This window comes from Castor canadensis, chromosome 15 (genome assembly GCF_047511655.1).
Source record: "Castor canadensis chromosome 15, mCasCan1.hap1v2, whole genome shotgun sequence".
In the NCBI taxonomy this organism is placed as follows: Eukaryota; Metazoa; Chordata; class Mammalia; order Rodentia; family Castoridae; genus Castor; species Castor canadensis.
In genome coordinates, this window is record NC_133400.1 from 101,363,872 (window position 1) to 101,389,103 (window position 25,232).

The following is a 25,232-nucleotide window of genomic DNA, read 5'->3' on the forward strand; positions in this document are numbered from 1 at the left end:
TTAAAGCTTCCCATGCTCAGACTTGCAAAGTCTGGGTCCTTGTCCCATGTTCTCTTTGGCTTTTCTTTAGCTTCTAAAGCCTGTGTTAAAGTTCTTTCTTTAGCTTTCTTTTTCTAAGACCTATGTTAAAGTATTTGGTGCAGACTTTCTATCAATCCCTCTTTAGCCATTCTTTTCTTTTCAGCAATTTCCCTGCAATTCTTTTCTGTCCAGTAGTTCTTTTCCCATCCAAAAGCTTCCCACACCAAAAAGCCCAAAGCAAAAGAATCAAGCCAAAGCTCCAAAAACCCAAGCCCAAAAAGCCCTCCAAACCAAAAGCCAAATGCAAAAAGCAAAAATCCTTAAGCCCTCCTTTAGGGGTCTTTTATAAACAGAGGCAAACAGGGTGGAGCAGAGGCTCTCGGGGAGGGGCGTGACATTGTAAATAGAAGAAGTTTCAGTTCCTGCTTCTTTGAACGTAAGCTTAGGCACAGCTGTTTTGCTTTTTTCTGTTTCGTGGCAGGGGCTGTGCCTATCTCGGCCTACAGATGAAAGCAATTAAGTCGCATCTCACCTTGCTTACATCCAGTTCTTATAGACTTTCCATAATCCGCTCTCTACACTGGCTTGGCTTTGGTAAATGCTGCCAGATAAGGAGCAACTAACTGGAGGAACTTCACCTGTGTGGTGAGACAGGCATTGAACTGGCGCTGTCTGCCCTGTTGCTTTGGGGAAGTCCCAACTTATCTGACCCTCATCTCACCATTGGGAAACTTTGCTTGTGTCCAGAGTGGGCATATGGACAGTCACTAATGGGTGTGTGGAATACTGGCAAACTATAAAATGTCGCATAACTGTCAGGACAATACCTCTTTTGGTATTTATTTTTTTCTTTTTTTTTTTTGTGGCACTGAGGTTTGAACTCAGGGCCTCATGCTTGCTAGGCAGGTGCTTTTACTGCTTGAGCCACTCAAGCTTACACTTGTCCTTATCTTGATTTTGTAGGATATTAAAATTCAATTTATAGTTAAGCACCTAAGGGCATAAATCAGGGTGAGGAGAATAACACACACCGATTGCTTTTCAGAGTCTTCCTTTTTGAACTTCCATGAGTCCGACTGTGAGCCCAAAGGATCGCCACCTTGTGACTCCTTGCTTTCCCTCAACACTGAGAAGATTCTGGTATGTATCTTCTCTCCACACTGTCTGTTTCTACAAGCCAATACACAGCAGTGCTAGTTCCAAGAGGTGGAGGTGACCTCTGTCTACCAGTTAGGAGTCAGGTTCCAGTGGTTCTACATGCAGAATAAGTATTGTTATGTTGTGTTGAATTGTTACAACTTACGAGTTGTATGGTTGACCATTCTGGACTTTAAGCTCCAAGGAATAAAGGGGAGATCATGGCTGAACCTTATTTTTAGGAGTCTTATGCATTTGGAGGTGTGGTATTATTTTTCCAGCCTTCACCTATCTGGGTATCTTTTCAATCTCTACTTTTTATCAGTACCACCTATTCAGGGGACCTCTGCACTTCGGGGTATGCCTGTCCGTGTGTCTGCCTGTCCATTTTGGCACCTGTCTTCCAGTCTGATGCCTCAGGATAGAAGGGTCTTCTTTTATTCACACTTAACTCTGAAGCTGAGCTGTTGAGTGTCCAAGGTAACATTGTTCACCAGGCCTTTTCCTTTGATATTCCTGTGGATTTTGCTTAAAATTTCCCTTTAGGATACTCTTCCAAACAAAACTGTGCCTTTTCATGTCCGAACTACTGAAGATAGTTAGAAATTGTGAGTGAGAAAGACCCATGCTTTTCCTAGCTCACTACCTAGCAGTCAACTGGTGTGTGAAAACTTTTGAGTTAGACTTGTCCAAAACCAGACTTTTGAGTTCTTTGTCCAAAATCACTGAAAGTGTTTAGGTAGAAATACTTTAGGTGCAGTTAGATTCTTAGAGTTTTGAGGGTCTTTCTTCCTGATAGTCATTCAGATGTTTCCTTCAAGTTGCATTTCCAGTTTAAGATAGCACTAGTAAAACAGGTGTGGTGGAGTGTGCCTATCATCCCAGCACTTGGGAGGCTGAGGCAAGAGGATGAAGATTCTAAGCCTCCTGTATGGAAAAGGCTTATCTGTATGGCCCTGTCTAGTGCCCCACCTTGAGGAGGCTTGAGGATGTCTCACTGGGTTCCCACTGTGAAAGCTCCCCATGGTGGCATAACCAGAGGAAACCCATTAGGAGTGTCTCCCTGATGGTCAAGGTTTGACCAAAAGACATACTGTGGAACATGGTGAGTTCCCAGGTGTTTCATCTTGTGCAGACTCCTAGAGGCTGATGCGAGACTCATGGGCTTCCTGAGATGGGTGCCCTCTGGCTGTGTGTTTTAATTTGTGACTTGTGTTTTCATCTAACCTGTTCACGGGCAGACTAAGTACCATTCCCTCTGAACACTGATGTGGACATTGGGTGAGTAAGGATTATAAGGAAATACTTTGTAACTCTGTTATTTGGATCAGTGAAACCCAGTGGATACCATGACTAAGGGGTGCCAGTCATTGGTGAAGTGTGTGTACATGCATCAGAAGAGCACACATGTAGAGTTATTTACCTGTCATACGCTGGTCCTCTGTACTGTGGCCTCCTTTAAGAAAGGAGTAGGTTCTAACTTCTAAATTTACCCAGAGCGACACAACTTTGGTCTCTCACTGTCCTGGCTTCTTGTGTGCATAAGTATATCACATCTGAGGTAAATCTGGCATAGAGTTAGGACTTTGAAATGTCCCCTGTTGGCTGAGTGTGTCACAACTTACTGTTGACAACCAGAGCGTCTAGGGAGGCTGTGCTCCCACACCTGATTTGCCTCCAGAACAGGGAGAGCCGCCATTCTGCGTGGTGGGCAATGCTGCATGCCAGCCACTCCCAACTCCAAGCTGGCTGACTTACTGTGTCCCTGTTCCACATTTGTTTTAGCTCTCTGGTCAAAGCATCTCTGTGTCTGTGTGGTTTTGTTGGAGGTTGCCTTTTGCACAAAGTAGGATGGCTATGTTCATCACTCCTGTGCATTGTTCACTAGAGTGTTTCTGTCCTGGTCAGATTTTGTTGGTGCTTTTTGTCATCTTCTCTGTACAACTTGTAGCTGTTGTTTCTGAAATATTGTTAGGGTTTAAAACCCAGTATTCTGCATGGTGGCACATGCCTGTAATCTCAGCTATTTGGGAGGCTGAGGCAGAAGGATCACAAGTTAGAGACCTGCCTGGTCAACTTAATGAGACCCTATCTCAAAATAAAGTGAAGGCTGGGCATAGTGACTCCTGTCTGTAATCCTAGTACTGAGGAGATGGAAATTGGGAGAATTTTGGTTTGAGGACAGCCTGGCAAAAGTTTGTGAGACTCCATCTCAAACAATAAAAGCTAGGTGTGGTGGTGCATGCCTGGCATCCAGCTATGAGGAAAGCAGGCCTGGGTGTAATGACCCTATTTGAAAACTAACTCAAGTGGCAGAGCACCTGCCTAGCAAGTGCAAGGCCCTGAGTTCAGCACTAGTACTGCCAAAACTAAAATAGAATGAAGAAAAGTGTTGGGCACTGAAAAAAAAAAAAAAAAAAAGCCATACATCAGTGACTCACGCCTGTAATCCTAGATACTCAGGAGGTAGAGATGAGAAGGAATTTGGTTCAGAGTTAGCCTGGGCAAATAGTTTGAGAGACACTGTCTTAAAAATGCCCAACACAGAAAAGGGCTGGTGGAGTGACTCAAGTGGTAGAGCACCTGCTTACTGAGTTCAAATCCCATTTCTGCCAAAAAAAAAAAAAAAAAAAAAAAGTAGTGTTCTATGTTCAAGCCACCCTGGAGGACTGATTACCAGACTGTGATGTTTGTGACGTAGTTGAAGTCGTTAACTGGCCTTGTAGCAGCTGGCAGGCTTTGTCCTTAGGGAAATACGGAAGTGCTTCCTCTTGGACATGGATGTGCCGATGGCAGTTGAGGAAGTAGACCAGTCACCATGAAACCTGACCTTTTTATTGGGGAGGGAGTGCTGGAGATTGAGCCCAGGGCTTTGCACTTGCTAGCCGCATGCTTACCACGTGAACCACACCCCCAGCCCAGAAACCATTTTCTTGAAGTATGTAACTAATAGGACTTAATGCAAACATTTTGTTCCTTCTGTTTAAACTAAATGTAACTTTGAAATACAGGTTCTTAATACAGGTTTTTCTTCTTTTATCATAAGCTAAAATGTATGTGTTTGTTTGTTTCAGAGCCAAGCCAAGACAATTGCAGAACAGAGGAGATTCCCATTTGCCACTGATAATGACAGCACGAATGAAGAGTTAGGTGAGACCTGGGTCAGGGTGTTCTGTCGTGTTCGCCTAGAGCTCGTGCTTACAAGCAGCACAGGAAGGTGGGTGGTGAGGAAGAAAGAACACAGAGGCAGGCTCTGCCACTCTCTGTTGCATATGGATGTGGCAGCATCCAACATCCAGCCCTCCTGGGGAAGAGAGCTTAGATGGGATGGTCGGTAAGGACCGTCCAGCCCTGTGTCTGTGTGAACATGTGGACTGCGTGCGTCAGAAGGGGATTTGTGTGCTGTCGTCCATGTGAACGACAGAGAAGTGAGAGCAGAGTCAAGTGTCAGAAGTACTCCAGTCTCCTGTGTGGTCAGAGAGCCAGGTTTATTTTATTGTGAGGCCAGCACATGACTATTGGATCTGAACGTGGCTTTAGGAAGATGGAGTTCATTCAGATCTGCAGATGAGTCATGTAGTTTGTTTGTTTGTGGCGCATTTTAGAACAGGGTGGCACTACCAACCTGAGCAGTACAGTAGCTGAGGCCCTCATTGCTCAGTGAGGTTACACTGGAAGGAATAGAAACAAGTGAGTGCAGAGTGGGCAGCGAACGGGACACCTCACCAAGGCGCTGCCCCATAGGCAGGAATTCTTTTTTGCATAATCTTTATATTCTTATTTTGACTGCCGATGCTCTATGGTAACACAGAGCCCTTCTTTCATTGCTCTCTGCGAGTGCATATCACAGAGGGTAGACTGTCTTGAAGAGCTCATCACTCTTTGCTGAAGTTCTTGGAGGAGGCTTTGAGAAAGCATCAGATTTGGTCTGCTCTGAAGTCCTTGGATTCTGTTCACTGGAGTATTCCTTAACTAAGTAATTAGTTATGGGCCTGATGTGTGCCAGTCTGTTGTATCCTCATGAGCAACCTTAGCTAGCAGGCCTTGGGTAGCATGGGCCCTGAGCTGGTGTGGAGTCTTGTATGCTCTGACAACATACTTGTTGCCAGGAGACATGGGGTTGCTGGTTAGTTGAGATTTCCATCAGAATTAGAGCTATTCTAGTTTTTCCTTTATGACTTTGGATTCTTACAACAAAATTTAGATCTTATAACAGTTATTTATTTTTGTGTGACATTTGGATTGGGATCTTTTTTAAATTTGGGTTTTTTCTCGCAAAATGTTTACCTCTAGATGGAAAGATTTGGGAACTGCGTTTGATCTTCTTTGAGTGGAATTCACTAGCCAGGCTATGGATAGATTTAAATACATTCTAAAGCATAGAATCTTCCTGAAATTGTGTTTGTTTTTATAGCTCACTTACTCATTTGTTCAACCAAATATCACTGACTGTGGGACGATAGGTAAGAAATCCAACAAGTTTAGACCTGAAAGAGCCTTTAAGAAAAATCTCTGCAGGCTTGTTCAGCAAGACTCAGACAGTCGGGAGAAGTGACTGAGGTCCTGTGATCACATGGCTGGCTAGAATATCACCATCTCCTGTGTTTGGAAATGCAGGCTTCTGAATCAGTTCCAGCTCCCCTGATCATTAAGAGATTTAGCCACTCTGCACCTAGCCAGCACTCAGTGGTCTGTCTCAGTGTAGCAGGCAGGCAGGAAGGCAGGCTCCACAGCCTGCTTCATTTCCTTGTCTGCAAGTGGAGGTAATGACCATGCACACCTCACTGCGGTTAGGGAGTAGAGGAGCTTACCTGTAACAGTGGAGGAGCATGCTCAGCCATGTGAAGAGTGCAGTACAGTAGCTGTATGGTCACCAACACCGCTTCTGCCCCGCCCCAGCAAGGCCTCTGGGTACCTGCAGGCCACTTTCTGAATGTGTCCATTCTGGTCATTTTGAACATGAGCTTGACCATAATTTATCTCTTCAAAGAAACGGGGGATAAAAATAGCCCTTTTTATTTGGAAGAATGCTTCCAAAAGCTCTTATGATGCTCACTTTTTAAAACTTGAGAATATCTTTAGATTTAGAGTAATCTCTTTCTGCATGTAATGTTTGCACTGTGTGTAGTGTTTTCATTGTTTGTAACTGCCAGGAAGTACAAGCCCTTAGTGACAGTGGACATGACAGTTGCCCATCTACTTGGAGATCTATTAGGTACTAGAATTGGACAGTAGTACATGAAAACTTTTTTTTTTTTTTTTTTGCAAAGAAATGTGATCTAAACAGTCATGTTGAGTGAGAAAGTGTTTTCAGAAGTTTTGGGGGTCTGAGGGGCTAGGGCAAATATTGTAGGTGGAAAAATAATCTAGAATATTCCAATTTGTTGACTTTTTTGGGTGCGTGAGAGAGTTTTGTCAGAATATTGCCAATTTAATTTCAAAGTACTGCTTTCCTAAACAATTAGATCAAAAACTATTCATCTGTAGAGTGTACCTTGACCAGTGTTTTGACTAGAAAAAGTCAGAAAAAGACTGTCCTCGTATGGCAGTGGTGTAGATTATCCATAGGTAAGCCTTACAGGAGTGTCTGTTGATTTGAGATCCTATTTTTGCTCTTGCTAGATAATTGGTAGTAAGTCAGCACTCCCAGGAATTAAGATTTCTGGTGCTGTTTAGGTGTTTCCCATAATGTGAGCAGTTAATCATGATGCCACGCCACAAGGATCTCCCTCAAGCTCACTACTAGCTCTTGACATATAGACGGGAGAGGTCGCAGAGGTTACTGGGATTTGAGAGTGAGTGACGCATTTAGAAAGGCAGATCGCTTATAGACGGCTTTGATAGTTTTCATCCAGGTGGCATTGGATGGCTGGTGAGCAAGTACTGGGTGGAGAAAGTGGAAGAACTCAGTGGCATCTCATTCACTGACTTCTGAGCTTTCTTTAACTGTACCCAGTCCTTGAACTGCCTCTGAGACTGCGCAGAGAACTCGGTTACTAATGCTCGCTGGGCCCCTTTCTTCTTCCTCTAATGTATGGGCTTTGTTTTCCAGCTATTGCATATGTGCTGATTGGCAGCGGTCTCTATGATGAAGCCATACGTCATTTTTCAACAATGCTTCAGGTAATCTTTCTCAGTTATGGAATTTACAGTTTATAATCATGACAGAAGTGTGTACTCATGCATACCTGAAGTCATGCAGTGCAATCTCAGTATTAGGGTTGTACAGGGAACTAAGGAACCAGTACCAGGCCTTGTGGGTGCCAGGCCTTATGAGACAGGAAGGCTGAGGATCCCAAGCAGTGTACTCAGTCCTCCAACCTACAGGCAGCAGAGATGGCATGCACTTGCAGGGCCAAAAGACTATAGCTTCAGGCCACTTTCCTCTACTATGGAACCTCTGTGAGATGTGGATGCTAGAGGTCTTTGAATTCTAGCTCCTTCCTGGGCAGGGTTTTCAGATTAACTCAGTTTCTGCTTGTGGGTTTGGTTCTCACCTGGAAGGATAATTAAGAGACTCCTCAGTGGGAGCATTGGCCTTAGCCTTTGTTGATTTGTGGCTGTATTAAAGTCTGTTAAGAGAAAACGTGTGCTGGGAATGGTGACACAGGCCTGTCATCCCAGCACATGGAAGCCTGAAGCAGGAGGGTTGTGAGTTCAGGGCCAACATGGGCTACATAGTGAGACCCTGTTACAGACACACACACACGCAAAGCTGGGTGTGGTGGCTCATGTCTGTAATCCCAGCTATTTGGGAGGTAGAAATTGAGGATTATGATCCAGGCCATCCCAGGCAAAAAAAATGTGAGATCATACTTGAAAAATAACTAAAGCAAAAAGGGATGGGGGCATGACTCAAGTGGTAGAGCACCTGCCTAGCAAGTGTAAGGCCCTGAGTTCAACCCCCAGTACTGCAAAAAATTTTTTAAAAAGGGGAGAAAACATAAGCATACCTGTATCGGTCGCAGAGGAGACTCACAGTGGCTGAATGTCAATGGCCTTCTGCCCCACGTCACTGGGACCGTGGTGCTGTAGGTGTGCCACCATTTGTGGATCCATTTGTGAGGAAGGCCTGGAGTTTAGAGGTAGAGACAGCCAAGTTGAAATCCACTCTGCTGTTTGCTACCAAACCAAGTGACCTGTGGTAGGGATGATAATAACTACTTCCCCAAACCCTCTTTTTTGGTTTAAATGAAATACCCTGCAAAGTACTCACACCCAGTGCCTGTGGATTTTGCTACTCAAAGTGCCGTTCTAATAAACATATCAGGGATCACAGTGAGACCCTGTAGTCCAGCAGGTAGGCTTAACTTTGATTCTGACCTTGAAAACTGAACTCTGCTTTCCTTTTTAAATATTGGCTTATGCTGATAATTTTCTATGTGTTCTCAACAAACTGATGAGATATGTTTGGTTATTACTTTGAGGTTTAGATCAAACAGCTGTGTGCTTGGGTGATCACATGGAATGATATCTTTCAGTGCAACTTGAAATGCAAAGGTAGATTGTGAATAGTTTTTGAAATTGCCTTTCTGCTTAGTGTTGCGATATTATAAAAGGTAAGTAAGACTTTACACAGTGAACATAAGGCCCCCATTGAAAGGCAGGGTTTGACACATTTGTAGGAGCACGTATCAGTTAATTTGTAATACCAACACTTTTCAACATTTTGAAAATATTTTTGTTGTAGTTATATCATTGTTAAAGGAAAAAATTTTTAAATGTCCTGTCTGGGCCTGGCAGTACATACCTGTAATCCCAGTACTTCAGAGGCTGAGGAGTTTGAGGCCAGCCTGGACCATATAGCAAGACCCTGTTGTCTAGTTTTTTTAAAATTTCCTAACTCTACCATGCTAACATTATTTTAAATTTTGTTACCTTTTGAAGAACTCATTTGTGTTTTTATAACCTGAATAGATACTGTTTTGTGTTACTTACTTAATTTACTGCTGTAAAAGTTCATTGTTTGTATACTTTCTGTGTCTTTTGAGACAGGGTCTCACCAAGGCCCACTAGTCTCTGACAACCTTTGATTTCAGTAGCTCTGTAATGTTGCCTTTGCATTGTTGTTTATAGCTGTGGAACATGCTTGGCATTGTGTTCAGAAACATAGTTTCTCTGCTTGTGCAAAGAAAAGATAGTACTATATCGGGATTTGAAACAGTGCTCTCATCAGTCCATGATGTGCTAGGTTGTTTTCACCTGGGAATTTTTCTCCAGGAGTGTGTGGGTTATAAGGTCAGCCTACTTTTCTGAGGACTTGGGCCCTGGATGAGGCAGGAAGCAGTAGATAGCTGAAGGTCAAATGCTGAACGGAGGATGGAGGTCCTTTATACTGTGTTTTTGTGTTGCAGGAAGAGAGACTCAGCTCTCTGGCTGGTGCTTTTCTTGGTGATTTCTCTTTGTACTTCCCAGCCTTTTCCTCATGATGACGTGTGGAAAATTGTACTTGCCTGGTACAATGTGTGAGCAGGGGCAGAGGCGGGGTGTCCAGGTGGACTGTGGTGGGATTTGTCACATTTTCTTTATAGTGTATAATTGTGATAAGAAATGGAAAACAAGTAAGCAATTCAGTCCTCTTTCTGGACAAAGGTTTATGTTTGAAATGGATGCACATAGTTTTTGCTTAAGAGTTTCCTGTTCATTTCTTCAAATTCTCTGTAGCTGTTGTCACCATGACACTGCACAAGTAGGTGGCAGCAGATGTCCAAAGGGTACTTACTGCCTCTCCACTTGACCCAAACCCAAACTTCTCACTGTGGAATGTTATAATTTGCATAAATCAGTCTCTCTAAGTTTTGTTTTGAAAGTATGATCACTTTTTAAAGCTAAATGCTTTCCTTTCCTTGTATTGGCAAATGCAGTGGTAAAACCCTGCAGTAATGAAATGGATTTTCACCTCCACTATTTAAAAATGGTGGTGAACTTTTCCTCAAGCATTCAAGGTATTGTTCTGCTATCTTTTACTCTTCAGATTGTAACTGAGCCAGATACTGCTAGAGAATCATTTGTGTCAGCACTAATGTTAGCATGTCTTTATATCTGTTCCTTGAAGGACCTTCCATATGTGCAAAAGTTGTGTGTTCAGACAGTAGATGTCCTTAACTGATCTGCAGTGTGGTAACTGTCCTTGCACACCTCCCCTCCCCCACTCCCCTCTCTTCCCCTCTGTTCCCCTCTCTCTCTCTGTTATGGGAGTTGAATTCAGGGCCTTGCTCTTGCTATGTAGGCATTCTACCACTTGAATCACTCTCCCTTTTGGCTTTAGTTATTTTTCAAATGTGGTCTCACATTTATGTCCAAGCTGACCTTGACCTTGATCCTCTTATACTTTCCTCATAGCTGGGATGACAGGTGTGCGCCACCGTGCCCAGATTTTATTGGTTGAGATGGGGTCTCATGAACTTTTTGCCTAGGCTGGCCCTTAACCATGATCCTCCTGATCTCTGCCTCCTCGGTAGCTAGGATTACAGCTGTGAGTCACCACACATGTCTGACTCTCTTGAGTTCAGCAACACTTGCTCAGACCCTTTACGCAGAATGTGATTGTATTCAGCACGAAGCAGCAGAGCAGGGAGTCAGTTTCATTCGTGGAAAGCTCACAAGTGTGACTACAGGAACTTGGATTTTGTTAGAGTTGCTATTTTCATAAGATGGACATGAGCTTGTCCACCTTTGTGTCACCACAGCTGCACCATCAGGGTGCAAACCTCTGAGATGTCCACCATCCCAGTGGTCTCAGTGTTCTCTTGAATGTTCAACCCTAGTGGTGTTTCAGATGCTTCTGTCATGGAACGCATACCCCTCGTGCATCGTGGTTCTGAGGGTTCTGGGTTTGAGGATGCCTCCTGGCATTAAGGGCTTGAGTTGACCCCCACCAGTACTTGAGAGTCACTTACAGGGGTCTGTGTGTGGGAACAGTGCTCTTGAAGGGGGCTGTTGCCTGATTCCCATGCAGGGCTGGTAAGATGAATGCTCAGCAACTTCTTGAGGCATTTGGCCTTTGCTGTTGATATTGTGGCCTCCAGCTCACCTAGTTTTGGTGGAGCTGAATTCACAGAGAATCTGCTTCTTACTTTACATCAGCAAATAGGATTGAAGATGTTCCTCTGGGAGACATGTAAAGACATCCTTTTGTAAATGTAGTCTGCCACTGAGGCAGAATTTAATCTCACTGTTCTGGATTGTTTTGACTTGTCTTTGGACACAGTGACTTTTTAGTTTTAGTAAAAAGCCAGCCTTGTGGTGGAAAGATAATGTTTATACATAAGTAGCAGTGTGAAGTAACGGAGCAGACAGACGTCCATCTGCGTGCCCTTGAGTCCTCACGCGCCGTCTCGTCTCCTGATGTGCTGTGCATCAACCAAGGCAGGCTGGAGACCAGATGCTGTTTTCCTTCACCTAGTTACATTCTGAAAACTAGAAAATTAAATTTTACTAGACTGGTACACTCAAAATTAGCATGAAGCATTGATACCCTGATCCCAACTTATTTTTAAAAATAAATATTAGCTTTTATTTGAAAAAAAATAAACAATAATTAATTACTATACTCCATAAAGTTTTGACTTGTTAACATCCAAACTTAATGAGGTATAAAATAAGTACATGAAATTATATCAGCTTTAAGAAGTAATAAAACTTAAACTTAGGGACAATGAATACTAGACTCCAGATATAATCATAGCTGAAATTACATACATCCTTCTGTACTGTTAGAAAAATTTCCAACAAGACAGAGTAAACTGAATATAGAAAACCTAAGTATTGGCAGCTGCCTACAGTAGCTAATACAGTGTTGCAGCTGTGGTCAGGCCGTGGGGCGGGCGGCTCCGGGAGGCCTGAGCCGGGGACTGCGTGGTACATGAGATCCTGGAGCTGAGGTGATGGAGACTGCATTCAGGAACTTGTCAGTATTCAGGAATTGTACCTGTTAGAAGGTTTTGAGTGGTTCTTTTTTTTAAGATTTAAAATTTTTTATGGCTACAAGTATGTTACACCCATTATAACTGGAGGCTCCCCGTGAGCCATGTACCATGGGGCATCTGTTTGCAAAAGCTGCCTCACTGTTACCTACATCCATTGCCCATACCCCATGGTGTTAGCTATGTCTCCTGCTTGCTTCCCCCTTGAGAAGAGCAGGTCACAGAGGAGATTTGGACCTGATACCCTTCAGTCTTCACATGTGGTCAGTGTTTTGATAAATAATACCTGCCCTGGTGCTATGAAGACGTCTGTGCTGGTTGCCACGAAAACAAAGTTGAGACAACATGTCCTAGGTGGTTGACAGATCTACAGACACATGGTGATGTAACAAGAGAGTTACTTTAAGGCCAGTTGGATGTCCACATGGACCTCAGGGTTTCATGCTGACCTCCCTCTCCCCTTGCTGCCTTCACTGTCATTTTTGTGCTTTTTTTCATCTTCTAAATTTTCTGTAATGAAATATGTCTTACTCAAAACATCTTTTTATTGTGGATGAAGGAATGCAGGTTTGTTTAACACTGAAAACAAATAGAGGAATGATAAGAACAGTGGGAACATAGCTAGTCCTCCTGTCCCCAGAGACTTAGCATTAGTGTTCTAGAGAGTGCCTTTTTGTGCACACAGTGGCCACTATACATAGTGACATATTAGGCACTACTTCAAGATGTAGTTACAGCCTTGCATTCCTCGTAGTCTATGACTGCCTGCTTCCTCCTCGTCAGAACGTGGACAGCCTATCTGCTAGTCACATGTAAGTTACAGATCACAAATTGAAAACTGCTATGGACTAGGGGGGACTTGAATGAGCGAAGTGAGTGGAGGGGATGCAGCAGTGGTGGGTGGGTGCCCAGCTCACTGGTGACCGCAAGGCCTCTCCTCCAGAGGCAGGTGACACTCAGCCTAGTGAGAATGCTAAAACGTGCACCTATATTTGTGGAGCTTTTGAGGTTCCAGGAGAAGCTAGAAACCTGGAGTTGGTGGGTCGAATTTCTGTCATTCTCACATACTGTAGAACCAGTGTGCTGTCCAGGGAATGACCAGCAGTGTGCCACTGGCTGTGAATGCTCTGCATTGTGTTTAAGTAGCTTTCTAGGAAAATGTGAATGCCTGCACCCTCCTCTTTACTTCCTCATCATTGATGTTGGTTCTTTTCCTACAATATGGGCAGATGCCATCTCAGATAAAATGGAGAGACACACTCATCTCCCAAGGGCCCAGCCCAGTGTAGCTCTGTAATAAAAGTCTTCCCCAGCATCCTGGGCTTCACCAGGACCTTGCAGCAAAGGATTTGGAAAAGAGGCGAAGGCGGCAGAGGCTAGGTGTAGATGACACATTCCCATCCTCAGCACAGAGGTAGCTCATGTAACTAGCCTGCGGGAAGAGCCTGCGGGAAGAGACTTGATGGCTAGAGATGGCAGGTGTTTTGTAGTTGGCCAGGCAGGTGTTTCTTGGGGCCGTTTGGATTGGAAGGTAGTGGGAGAGTGGGGAGCAGGCCATAGACAGGGTCTAAGTTTCAGTTCCGACCGACTTAGTAAAAAAAACATTGGGCTGATCTCCAGCAGGTTGTAGAGCACACCAGTTCCTCCTCCTCCTTAGGTGGCACTGAGGGATCCATAGATGTATGAAAGGAAGCAAGTAAACCCGTCACTCTCCTCTCATCCCCTGAGCCTCCATGCTCTCCCTCTCCTTAGCATGTGGCTGCCAGTGTGCCTGCCAGTCAGCATTGTGGAGAGGATTGTGCTTTGAGTAAGATAACTGAAAGAAGCTGTCAGTGCGTGTGATGTTGGGGCCCTTCCTTCTGTTCTTTTTTTTTTTTTTCCCAAAAACAAAAATTGAAATGGGCTTTCTGATTAGTCTTTGGGTCGGGGATTATGGATTATCGTACTAACATGAAGTAGAGCTGTCACTTGTGGCATTCACGTGCATTAAGCAGAAACTAATTCTTTGTTTTGTTTTGTTTTGTTTATGGTTTTGACGTGTTTCTGTTTTGGTCTGACTAGGAGGAGCCTGATCTGGTTAGTGCCATTTATGGCCGAGGGATAGCCTATGGAAAGAAGGGACTACATGTGAGTATGTAACAGTCACGCTTGCACCGTGCCCACACGACCTGACGCGGCAAGACTTCTGCCGCATCTGCTCTGGCGGGACACAGTTGAGAAAAGGGAATGGAAGGCTAGCAAGTGGTGGACAGGGGTTTCTGCCCAGGTCTTCTGAAGTCAGATCAATGAACTGGATGCAGACCAAGAAAAGCCTACATCTGACTGCGTTTGTAAAAGCAGAGACTAGATGTTGACAGTTTAGTAGGATTTAGGCTTTAGCTCTTTTCACAGTCATTACTGGTTGAATGAAAGAACGCAAGGATTTTGTTAGTGTGCAAGATTTATTTTTACTTGCTCTATTTTATAGGTGCCAGTTCTTATTTCTCTGAGGAAGGCAGCAGGAAGGTTATAGTAAGCGTACTTTATGCAAACAAAGCCACCATGGTGTAAGAATATTTCTCTGAGATGATGCAGTGAGGCATGATGGTCTAGGTTCAGTTTTCCAGATGTTTTGTCTGGAGTATTGGGCATTTCTATTAATGTCGTTGACATTTTTATAACTATTTCAATTAAAATTTGCTCAAACATTGAATTTTAAAATATTATATTAAGCTGGTGCTGGCCTGGTGCTGGGGAAAAAAACTTATGTAAAATTTGACTACTTTTGCAATATGGAGGACTGAGGAGGATCTCAGCCTTAGGAATGTTGGAAGTGTCTAATCTGGAAACAGCTTTGCATGCATCAGCCAGCAGATGACCGGGTTGAAGTGCCCTTGTAACATTTCACATCTTTACCTGTAGTTGGTGACTTTTAATGTAACAGTAACGTGCAGATGCTAAAGAGAGCCCACCCAGACTGGTCAAGGTGCAGGCTCCAGGTTTACGGTGTTGGTTGACATGTGGCCCGTTTCTGCCCTCCCACCACTGGCCAGCCTCATTCCACAGGCTGGTATCCACATGCTCCTTTCGATTGGCTGTCTCTGCATTCAGTGTTTGGATGAGATCCTGCCACCTGTGGAACTTGGGATAGGCAGCCAGGGCCAGTGTGCTATTTAAGCTGAAGGAGCTAAAGAATTGCCTGTCACGACTTACCCAAGTTCATATTCTTTCTGAACAGCTGGTTTTACCGTTGCTAAATTGTTAGTTTTGCAGAAGATCTTTCCTCCTGGTTTCCGGTAGCAGTCTGTCTCACACTAAGCTAATGCCTTTTGAAGGACATTAAGAACGCTGAGCTTGCTCTGTTCGAACTGAGCCGGGTAATTGCCTTGGAACCAGACCGCCCAGAGGTATTTGAACAGCGAGCAGAAGTGAGTGTGGTTTTCTTTTTCCCTCTGTCATTTTTGGATTAGTTGAAAGTCAGAATTTTTTCCTGTTATTTTATCATTTGTATATCTTAATGCTCCTTATTCCTGTTGCGTTTCCTTACATAGATACCTAGGGTCTTTAAGCATGGTTGACATGACTTAAAACTGTAAGCTGATTGATGCTCCTAATATATGAGTCATATTTAGTATCAGAACACACAGTTGTGATGTGTGCTACTTCCAGGAACATTCACTGAAGTTTCCTGTGTACATGACATGATTTAACAAAACTCAGTTGACAACTTCACCAGCTGAAATGTGCAGCCTTCATTCTACTGGAGAGGAAGAGGGGGAGGGAGAGGGGGAGAGAGGGAGAGAGTGAGAGCGAGAGTGTGTGTGTGTGTACCCATGTGTGCCCATGTATAGTTCTTACGAGATGCACCTGTCTATGTAGATGCATGGAGCAGGTAACAAGGCTTATAACCAGACCTTAAAGGAAGTGTGCATGTGTGCTCATTCACTCAAGCATAGTTCTTACGAGATGCACCTGTCTTTGTAGACACATAGAGCAGGTAAGGGAATTTGTATCCGGACCTTAAGAGAACCATGGCTGAGGTTGAAGCAGAAGGTTGCAGGGGAAGGAGTCCCCATAGCGCCTACTGCGTGGACATGGGGAGGAATCTGGGGAGGTGCTAGGCTGCCTGAGGAGGGAAAACCAGGGACAGTGGGACGAGAGTGCCAAGGCAATTCTTTTATGTTTTTAAGCCAGTATGTTCTTTTACTGTGTTCTTCAAGTGATAGTGAGTTACCCAGGATTCATATATGTTAACGAACTCCATCTGAGTAAAACTTAGTTTTTAATCATCTGCTATCGTATGATTTCACAGTTCATAAAGAAAAATTACTAACTAGCATGTAAAGGAGCAATAAATACAATTAGTAGTTTAAGAACTGTATTTGTGATGTTTTTGTTCTCAAAACAAAATAGTATCTTACAGTTCAGTCTCTTAAGGTGGATTTTGTGTTTTGTTGATATAATTCCTCAAGTTCTGCCTGTTTGGGTTGTAACCCTAGTTAGTGGCTGTGGTCTTGTCACCACTGCACGAGGCTCTCATGGGTGAGGGATTGGTCTGGTGGTCAGTGTGGTACCATTTGCTCCAGGTGAGCCTGCTGGTGCTTCCCACACTACCCTGCAGTAAATCGCTGTGACTGAGTGTGCTTTGATAAAAACCTATATATAACAGGCTTTTAAAACTTGTTCTTCCAAAACCAATCCAACTTGTTTATCCAAACATGATATTGGTAATTAGAATGATGGTTTTCAATTATTTGAAACATATATAACAGTATTCTCCTTTGATGGCATTATTGCAATGATGTCACTCACAATTAAATTATAGCATCCCATTTATAGAGCTCAGGAGTTATATTGTGAGACATTTTTCTTGGTTCTATCTGAAATTATCTATATTTGATGAAAATAACTAAGCCTGTGCGAGTTACTCATTACCGTGCATTTTGATGCTGTCTGTGGCAAGGTTTGATGACCTAGGGGGTCAGTAAACTGGGTAGTTGTTCTTCCTTCCAAATGACACCCCGACCTTGTGCCTGTTGAGTCCTCAAGCCCCTCTTGAGAGTCCTCACCCTGCTGGTTGGAATGGGCCTGTCCGTGTGCCCTCCTGTGTCAGTTTTGAGTTCCTAGTATAGGAGGCCAGTTACTGACACTGGATGGAAGTGACCTGTTAGGAGAAAACCCCGGGTAGAAGCCAGCTATGGACAGCGCACAGGCTTGATGGCATGGACACTGATACCCCTTTGGGTTTTCTGTCTTTTCAGGCTCTGAAGTATCACCTGTATTATCAGACCACTGGCTTAGGGCTTTGCACACAGGTGTGCGGATGTGTTCCTCCTGCTCTGCAGAGCAGGGCTCATGGAGCACTTGGGATCCTAGGAATTGCCATTTAGCTCTTGTTCTCACAGAGAACAGAGCTGAAGACAATGGGGACTAACTGGGCCAGCAATTTGTCTGCCCTAATGGTTCAAAATTATCTTTCAGATGAATTTTGACATCTTCATGTGTATTTATCAAATGTGACTTAAACATAGGTCAAGGAAAAAAGGTCACATTTTAAGAAAAGCAGCGTCTGGTCTACCCAGAGTGTGAGGCAGTAGTAGGGAGTTGCTCTAGGCATGGTTCCTCAGCTACCCCTAGGCTGGATAAAGACAAGAGGCCCTTGCTCGCTGACCCCAAGCTCCACTGCAGAGCACATGGACCGTGATTGTAGCCTGCCAGGGCAGTAACTTTGTGAATGGTTGTGGTAGAGTGGAGCTAGAATGTCAAAGACACTGGCAGCGTAGGGCTGATCGTGGAGCTCTTTCTGACTGCATGTTTTGGATTTGCAGATTCTGTCCCCCCTGGGGCGAATTAACGAAGCACTGAATGATCTCACTAAAGCTATTCAGCTTCAGCCCTCGGCCCGGCTGTACCGACACCGGGGGACGCTGTACTTCATTTCCGAGGTGATTTGCTTTGTCTGAGATGTTCCTTTGTGAGGATAAGCACTTTATGCTTCCCTCTATCTCAAAAGGCGGCTCCTTGAGATATGTCTGTGCTACAAGGCAGTTGTGAAGCATTTTCTTTAGCTGAAATTAAACCCAGTAAAGAATATTAAGTACCAAAAATCTTATTTTCTTGTTTGCACTCTCAGCAATAATAAATTCTACACTGGCATAAAAAAGAAGGAAAAGCTGAAATTTGGTCCATAGATTGTACCTCAGCTTTTCTCTCATGTGTCAGCATGGGAAGCAGTGTGTGTGTTGTCAGTGTGACCATTAAGCCTACAGGTGCCTTAACTTTGTCTGGGTTTCTCAGCCTGAGAACCATGACATGAGGTGGCATGACTTCCGCTTGTAGCCCTCTGTATAATGAGTCAGCATCTGGTAGGAGTCTGTTAATCACTGTGGCCCTTAAGATCACCAAGTTAGTTTTGTGGATTTACAGTACTTTTCATAACATTTTCTGCTAAAAAAGAAAATAGATGAAAAGAGCCTCAAAAGAACACATTGTGGGATTGATCCATGGCCTAATTATTTCAGAAATATCCAGTGTGATGTTTATCTTAACAAATAAATTATCACTTGAATAGTATTTGAAGTAATATTCCTTATGTAGTTGACAAGACTTGAATTAAGTCTTCGTGAAGACCAGCTACCTACAAGTATTATAAGCCTTAAGCTAAGATATATGGCCATGAGAATTCCTTTAAAGCCCAAAAGGTCACAGGACAAATTGGGATTTTTCTTTACCAGTCAAAAGCAGGAGGTGTTCCAATATCTAACGAATACAATTTTATCTTTCCCCTCCTTTTTGTAGGATTACGCGACAGCCCATGAGGACTTTCAGCAGTCCTTAGAGCTGAACCGAAACCAGCCCACAGCCATGCTGTACAAAGGCCTAACTTTCTTTCACAGAGGACTTCTGAAGGTGAAAGTGTTCTGCAATGCGTGTGCCCTGCAATGGTCCTGCTTTGCTCCTGTGGGGAGGTGGGGGGTAATGAGGTTTAGTTTGACATGTTTTTAAAATGACATCTCAGGTGTCTTAATTGGTCTCTTCTAGAAAGTACTCTGAAATATTTGCTGAATTCCTACTGTTTGCCAGGTCACTAGAGGAAGGTACAGAAAGAAAGAGGGGGAAAGGTTGATAAGAAGGAGAAGTCAGACTTTCACTTACAAAGGGTACAGTTTGCAGAGCTCAGAAGGTGGAGGAGGGGGAGGGCCCTCCGGGTGGAGAGGAGCCCATGACTGAAGGCACAGGCAGGTGGAAACACAGCTAGTATGTGCGTGGAAATGGCGGTATGAGCTTTAGGGTGGAGCTGATAGGCTGAATGAGGGCCAGCCCTCAGTCTGGAGTAGAGGGCTGAGCATCTTGACTTGTTTGTGGGTCTAGAGGAGCAGTGAATGAGTTCTAGATTGGGAGCGGTCCTTAGTCTGCACCAAATCTGAATTAGGAAGTAGATTCTGTTGATGTAGTGGTCCAGGTGAGGAGGGTCAGAGACACTGGCTAGGAGTTTGGTTGTATCCCCAGCCGGGGCTGAGAAGACTTGACCAAGCTGCAGGAGGAGACCTAGCCAACTTGTGGTGTGACCAGTGTGACTATGGTTTGAGGACCAAGGTTAGGTGTCGGGAGCAGGCCAAGGGAAAAAGGAAAGTTTCCCAGACTGTTGGGAGGTACAACAAGTTCTTCCTCCTGCCTGGGCACTCAAGTCCACATTCTCGTTTCTGTAGAGACCCAGCTGTTCTGCCAAAGCCAGAGGCTGCAGGGAAGCCTGTCCCTTACCTGGCCTCCTCCGTGCAGATGCAGATCAAGGCCTGACACATGGTCACTGCCCTAGTGCAGGGTGATCCAGCCACGTGAGGAAAGACAGGCTGGCCTGTCTAGATCTAGACACAGTCAACTGCTCTGGAAAGGGAGTCATTCTGTCTGAGAGATGCAGCGAGTCTTTGCAGAGAAGGTGGCCTTGACCAGAACTCTGAAGGCTGTGAAGAGCTTTAGCAGCACAGGGCAGGGAGTGTTCCGTGCCCAAAAACCACATCTTGTGAAAATAGTTCTGAGGACTGGGGATTTGACATGCAGTCAGCCCTCTGTGTCCGTGGGCTCCACAGCCTCAGATTCAACCAACTATAGTTTGAAAATATTCAGAAAGAAAATTGTGTCTGTACTGAACATATACAGACTTTTTTCTTGTCCTTAGTCCCTGAACAGTACAATACAATAATTTCATAGCATTTACTTTGTATGACAGAAGTCACGTAGAGAAGACAGTGTACATGGGAGGATGTGTAAATAAATACTGCACATTTTATTGAAGGGATTTTTGTATCTGAGAGGTCCTGCAGCAAGTCTGTGACACCAGAGATCGACTGTATAGGAGTTTGGGGGTGGGGAGCAGAGGGTTTACCTGTGCAGAGGCCACACTTAAGTCCTTGGTGTAGAGGACACTACTAGTCACATACCAGGTGCTCAGGAAGTGCTCATGGATGAAGGAAAATCAAGGACAGAGCATTGAACTTGTCCATGAAGGTCCTGGTCTGAGCTCTCACTCAGAACCTTGTTAAATGCACCATTGGACAAGTTACCTGAACACTCAGCTTCCACATCCATGAATGGGAATCCCTGCTGTCTGCCTTTTGAAGTGACCCTGAGGACTGAATAAGATACTGTGTGTGAAAAGGACTTCATAAGCTGTAAATAGGAATCAAGTGTTACTATAGATTGTTTTACCTGTGAAATTTTAATCTAGGTTTTATAGAGTCTAAAAAAAAATGACTCTTCTCCCACTAAAAACCACACCAAAAAGAATTTTGCAAATTCTGTCTCATGCGCCTCACACCCCCAGCACAAGCACTTGAAGGGCAGTCCAAATCCAACTTCTCCCCGTGGAACTTGGAGAGCAGCTTCTGAGGATGTGCAGTGGGCAGCTGTCAGATGGGCCTTGCCGGTTTGGTCTGTGTCTGCCCCTTGTTCTTCTCCTCTTTGCTCAGTCACTTGAAGTGAGAAAGCTGCATTCAAAACACTTGAGGCACAGAGAATACCATCCTATTAATATTAAGAGGTTATGAGTAGTTTTATTTGCTTCTTTTTATTTGTTTTTTGGCAGTAGTGATGTTTGAAGTCAGAGCATTGTGCTTGCTAGGCAGGTGCTCTACCACTTGAGCCACACTGCCAGCCTATGAGTATTTTTAAAAGTAAACAGATGCAAACAAGCGACTTCTGTCTTTGATATTATAAAGCTCGCTTTAGGACCAGGAGCAGCTTCTTTGGGCTGTGTGGAGCTGAGATTTTTAGAGAAGAGCTGTGACAGACTAACTACAAATTGGAGTAAGGCTGAGACTCAGTTTGGTTTATTCCAGATCTACACGTGAGCACCTAGAAACACTGCTTCCTTTTTCTGAGCCAGTTCACCAGGTCACTTGGTCCTTTCTCCTTCCACTATGCTCAGGAGTTACAGCACATATGTGGGACCTCTTTCTGCCTGTCCCAGCAGGTCACAGGATGTCCTGTTGTCCCATTTGTCCCTGCAGTATTCCCATGAGGTATTAGAAGGAGCAGGAGCACCCCATTACAGACTAGAAAACTGTCAGTGCTAAACAGCTGACATAATGAAGGAACTTGGCCCCCATGTTCCTGTTTCGTTTACTAACCATGGAGACGCGGTGTTAAATGCACTGAGAAATTTGAGCTGTTTTTATAGCCTAAAACTGGTCTGTTCAGGCCAACAGCAATTTAGAAATTAATTAGGTGGCTGACTTTTTACTTGGTAGATACCCTTTATAGAAGGTAGCAGGCAATGTTACAGCTCTTACAACCATCCAGTTCAATGGCTGTGTCAGGCATGTTGCGTTTTCTTAGGGAAATTGCAACGAGATCTTCTCTGTTGAATGGTATCTGTTTCACCTACGTGGCAGGAAGCTTTAAGTCGTTTGTGGTGAACACCTGCTCTCACCAGCCGTCGCCACCTTGAGCTATCTAGCCTGTTCTCCAGTGTCGCTGAGCAGCCCCACAGCAGTGCTGCCCACTAGCTACTGAGGACGGTGGTGACAAGAGTGTCAGTGGTCACATTTGCCAAGCGAATGAATTCTGAACCCGTTGATGCATTTAGAGCTTGCTTCATTATGGTAGTTTCTTTGTTCCCGATGGCTTGAAATCTTGATTCTGCTGTGTCCCTTTTTGGCAGAATGAGATAGAGAGCTGTGCAGTGCTTAGACAGGAACTCTGAGACCAAAGACTCTTAAAAGCTGAAGAGAATCAGACTTTGAAGAACTGTGGCGTCCAAGCATGCTGTAAGTGGAGTGGGCAGCAGGTGCCCTCTGGGCATCTCCTCTAGATGTCCACAGACACTCCAGGCTTAACGTGCCCCAGCAGACCCCTCCCCAACCCTCAGCTGTCCTCCTGTGCTCCTCGTGGTGGTCATGCGCTTGCCCTCTCCCAGGTTCTTCAGCCTAGAAGCTCCCCTACCCTCTGTTCTCCACTCCACCCCACCCACCCTAAATAGCCACCAGGTTCTATCTCAGTTTGCCTTTAAAAAGTCCCCTGAATTTGACCCTTTTCACTTCTCAGATTCTAAGTTTGAGCCTTCATTATCTCTTGCCCAGATGCCACAGCAACTCCTAACTGGGCTGCCTGTCTCCATGCTCTTCCTTCCCAGTTGCCCTCTCTGCTGGAGTCACCATCCTGTCTCAGGAGTGCACCTGCTGAGGCCGCACCTGCCCTAGACCCCGTCCTCGTCCTCGCCCTCGCCCTCGCCCTCGCCCTCGCTGGACAGGCACTCACCAGGTCTCTGCCCTTGCCACTCCCGCCACCCACACGCCCTGCGCCTTCCACTGTTCCCCGGCTCTGAGCCTCTTGCCCATTCCCTGCAGCACACCCTCCTTCCCAGACTGCTTTTCAGTCTCCAAGACCACTCTCCTCACGTCCCAGCGTAGTTAGTGCTTCCTTCTCTTTATTCTAGCGACTTGCTCCTATCTCTACTGTAGCTCTTAATTTTTATGCTAATAACCCAGTTACATAATTGGCTTTCTAACTAGACTGTGCGTTCTTAGAGGACAGAGATAATGACTTGCTCATCTTTGTATTCCCTGTACCTCACGCTGTCTCTGGCACATAGTAGGCACTCAATACATGTTTGTCAATCAAGAGTGTAGTTTCAAAAATCCTAAAAGATTAAGGGGTACACCATGGTAGGAAGCCAAATTAAGAGGAGTCTTTAAACCTTTCTTAGGTGCTAAAATGTGTGCATTCTTGACTTTGTGTCAAACAGTAGCCATGCAGTTGGGGTCCTTCATCAGTAGGTCCTTGTCCTCACCATTGTCTCAGCCTGTCTTGCCTGTCCTTCCCCATGTGTCTCTCCTCCCAAGGGGGAATCCAGATATAAATTGCCAGTGACTTTTTCAAAAAGACTTGGGATTGTGCTGTGTTTGCAGAGCTATTTGGCCCTACAAATCATCAAATACTTATTGAGTGCCTACCATGTGCAAGGCATGTAGCATCTTCAGTAGCTGTCTCCTACCACAATCCAGTCAGATGTGAAATTATCTGAAGTCAGGTCTTTCTTGTTCAAGCTACAAATGGATCATGATGCTTTATAGCATTTAACTTTAGTGCAATGCATCTTTTCCTGGGGAAAGTGTGATGTGTCTTTGTAATTTGTTATTACAATAATAATTGAGCAGTGGAAAGTGCAGGCGGTATTAGGTTATGCCTAGGATGTTTTTCCTTAAACAGAACATACATTCTATTACCAGCGCTGTCAGATAGAATCAGGCAGGAACAGATGCACCCTGAGTTCCTCAAGGGAGGCCTGCAGCATAGCACCACGAAGCACCTCCATCCTGAGCCTCTTGCCTGCTACTGTGCTGGCACAGGCCATACCCAGAGCTCCAACCTTAGGGGTTTTGTTTTCTATTTTATTTTCCTTTTCCTTGTTAATCAAGGGAATTCCTCAGCCAATCTAGGAGCCCTTTTGCTGCTTTTATATACGATTGTCTCTTGTTAACTCAGATTTTAAATGTTACTAGTTAGGTCAGTTTGAATTATCTCACATTGCCATTAGGTAACTTGTGGCCTATTGGGCCTTTATGAATTAAGGAAATGATATTCCTATGAAGGTGACATCATTAGTATTCACTGTCATAATGAATTAGGTAAAACATAAATCTGTTTTCTCATTTGAAAAGGGAGATACCTTAGGCTATTACTGTTCTTGCAGTAATGAGTTTGCACACTGCTGAGATCATGTCCTCCTGACTCTGTTTACTGCATTCTCTACCTCTCTGTTTTAGTCCTATTTAAAAGAAATTCTGCCAGAGACCAGGCACGTGTGCATTTAAATCACTTAGTGATTGAGATGGAACTCAATTGGGAGGGTGTGGGAATGGACTAATTTTCTGCACACTTTCCACAGGAAGCCATTGAAGCCTTCAAAGAAGCCTTGAAGCAGAAAGTTGACTTTATTGATGCATATAAAAGCCTGGGGCAGGCCTACAGGTGAGTGAATGAGGATGGTGGGGACAGGAGGAGAGTGAACGGGGAGAAACTCAGTGATACTGCAAAGGAACCTGCATTTCTCACCCAGAAGAGATGATCGCTTTAAGATGTGTAGGTGTTTACATACTTGTTGACTTCTTTGGAGACTGGAAAGAGCCCTGTGTCAGGATAGCGATGCAAACCATCACCTCTTCTCACAAGGTCGATGTGTACTTTGGTCTTGGGAGTTCAGACCATCAAGGGTCATGATTTTGAACTTAGCACTAGAAGCTCTGGGTTGCAGATGCTACAGTGCTCAAGGCAGTGATGGGTGTATGTAAAGAGCCCTGGGATAAGGGATGGGAGAGTCTTGGTTGAAATGCACCCTGTCTGCCATGAAAAGCTGTAACTGGAAGCGGAGGTCCTGGCAGTACACATTGCCTCACTGTTAGAGCACTGACTTACCAAAAAAAAAAAAAAAAATCACACCGATCAGAAAAGGAGGTGGCATGGTGAGATAGCAGGAGCTTGTGTGTTAGGAGCCCAGGTCAGCTTCCCACTCCACGGGTGTGCGACCCTTACTTCCTGAGATGCAGGTGTCTCACATGGAAAGGTGCTGTGGAAGCTACAGAAGAAAGGCAGGTGCAGCAGTTCCTTGCTTGGTGCCTCATGCAGGATTCAGAGGCTCTCACATTCACCCAAGAGAGGGAGAGTTTGAGTTTG

The 25,232-nt window shown here is 44.5% G+C and overlaps 1 protein-coding gene across 7 annotated transcripts in view; it reads left to right on the forward strand.

Moving 5' to 3' along the window:
* The window catches only part of Ttc13 (tetratricopeptide repeat domain 13), a 61,926-nt gene that overhangs the window by 11,540 nt on the left and 25,154 nt on the right, over positions 1-25,232 (forward strand). For 3 of the 7 annotated variants that reach the window (XM_074056884.1, XM_074056885.1, XM_074056890.1), the window contains exons 2-9: positions 1,067-1,161; positions 4,233-4,308; positions 7,211-7,281; positions 14,145-14,210; positions 15,398-15,490; positions 17,891-18,007; positions 18,861-18,971; positions 24,448-24,530. In XM_074056884.1, the coding sequence (XP_073912985.1) occupies positions 1,067-1,161; positions 4,233-4,308; positions 7,211-7,281; positions 14,145-14,210; positions 15,398-15,490; positions 17,891-18,007; positions 18,861-18,971; positions 24,448-24,530 (712 nt within the window). The remainder of the gene's footprint in view (positions 1-1,066; positions 1,162-4,232; positions 4,309-7,210; positions 7,282-14,144; positions 14,211-15,397; positions 15,491-17,890; positions 18,008-18,860; positions 18,972-24,447; positions 24,531-25,232) is intronic. The other 4 variants (XM_074056886.1, XM_074056887.1, XM_074056888.1 and 1 more) reach the window with 2 other exon arrangements.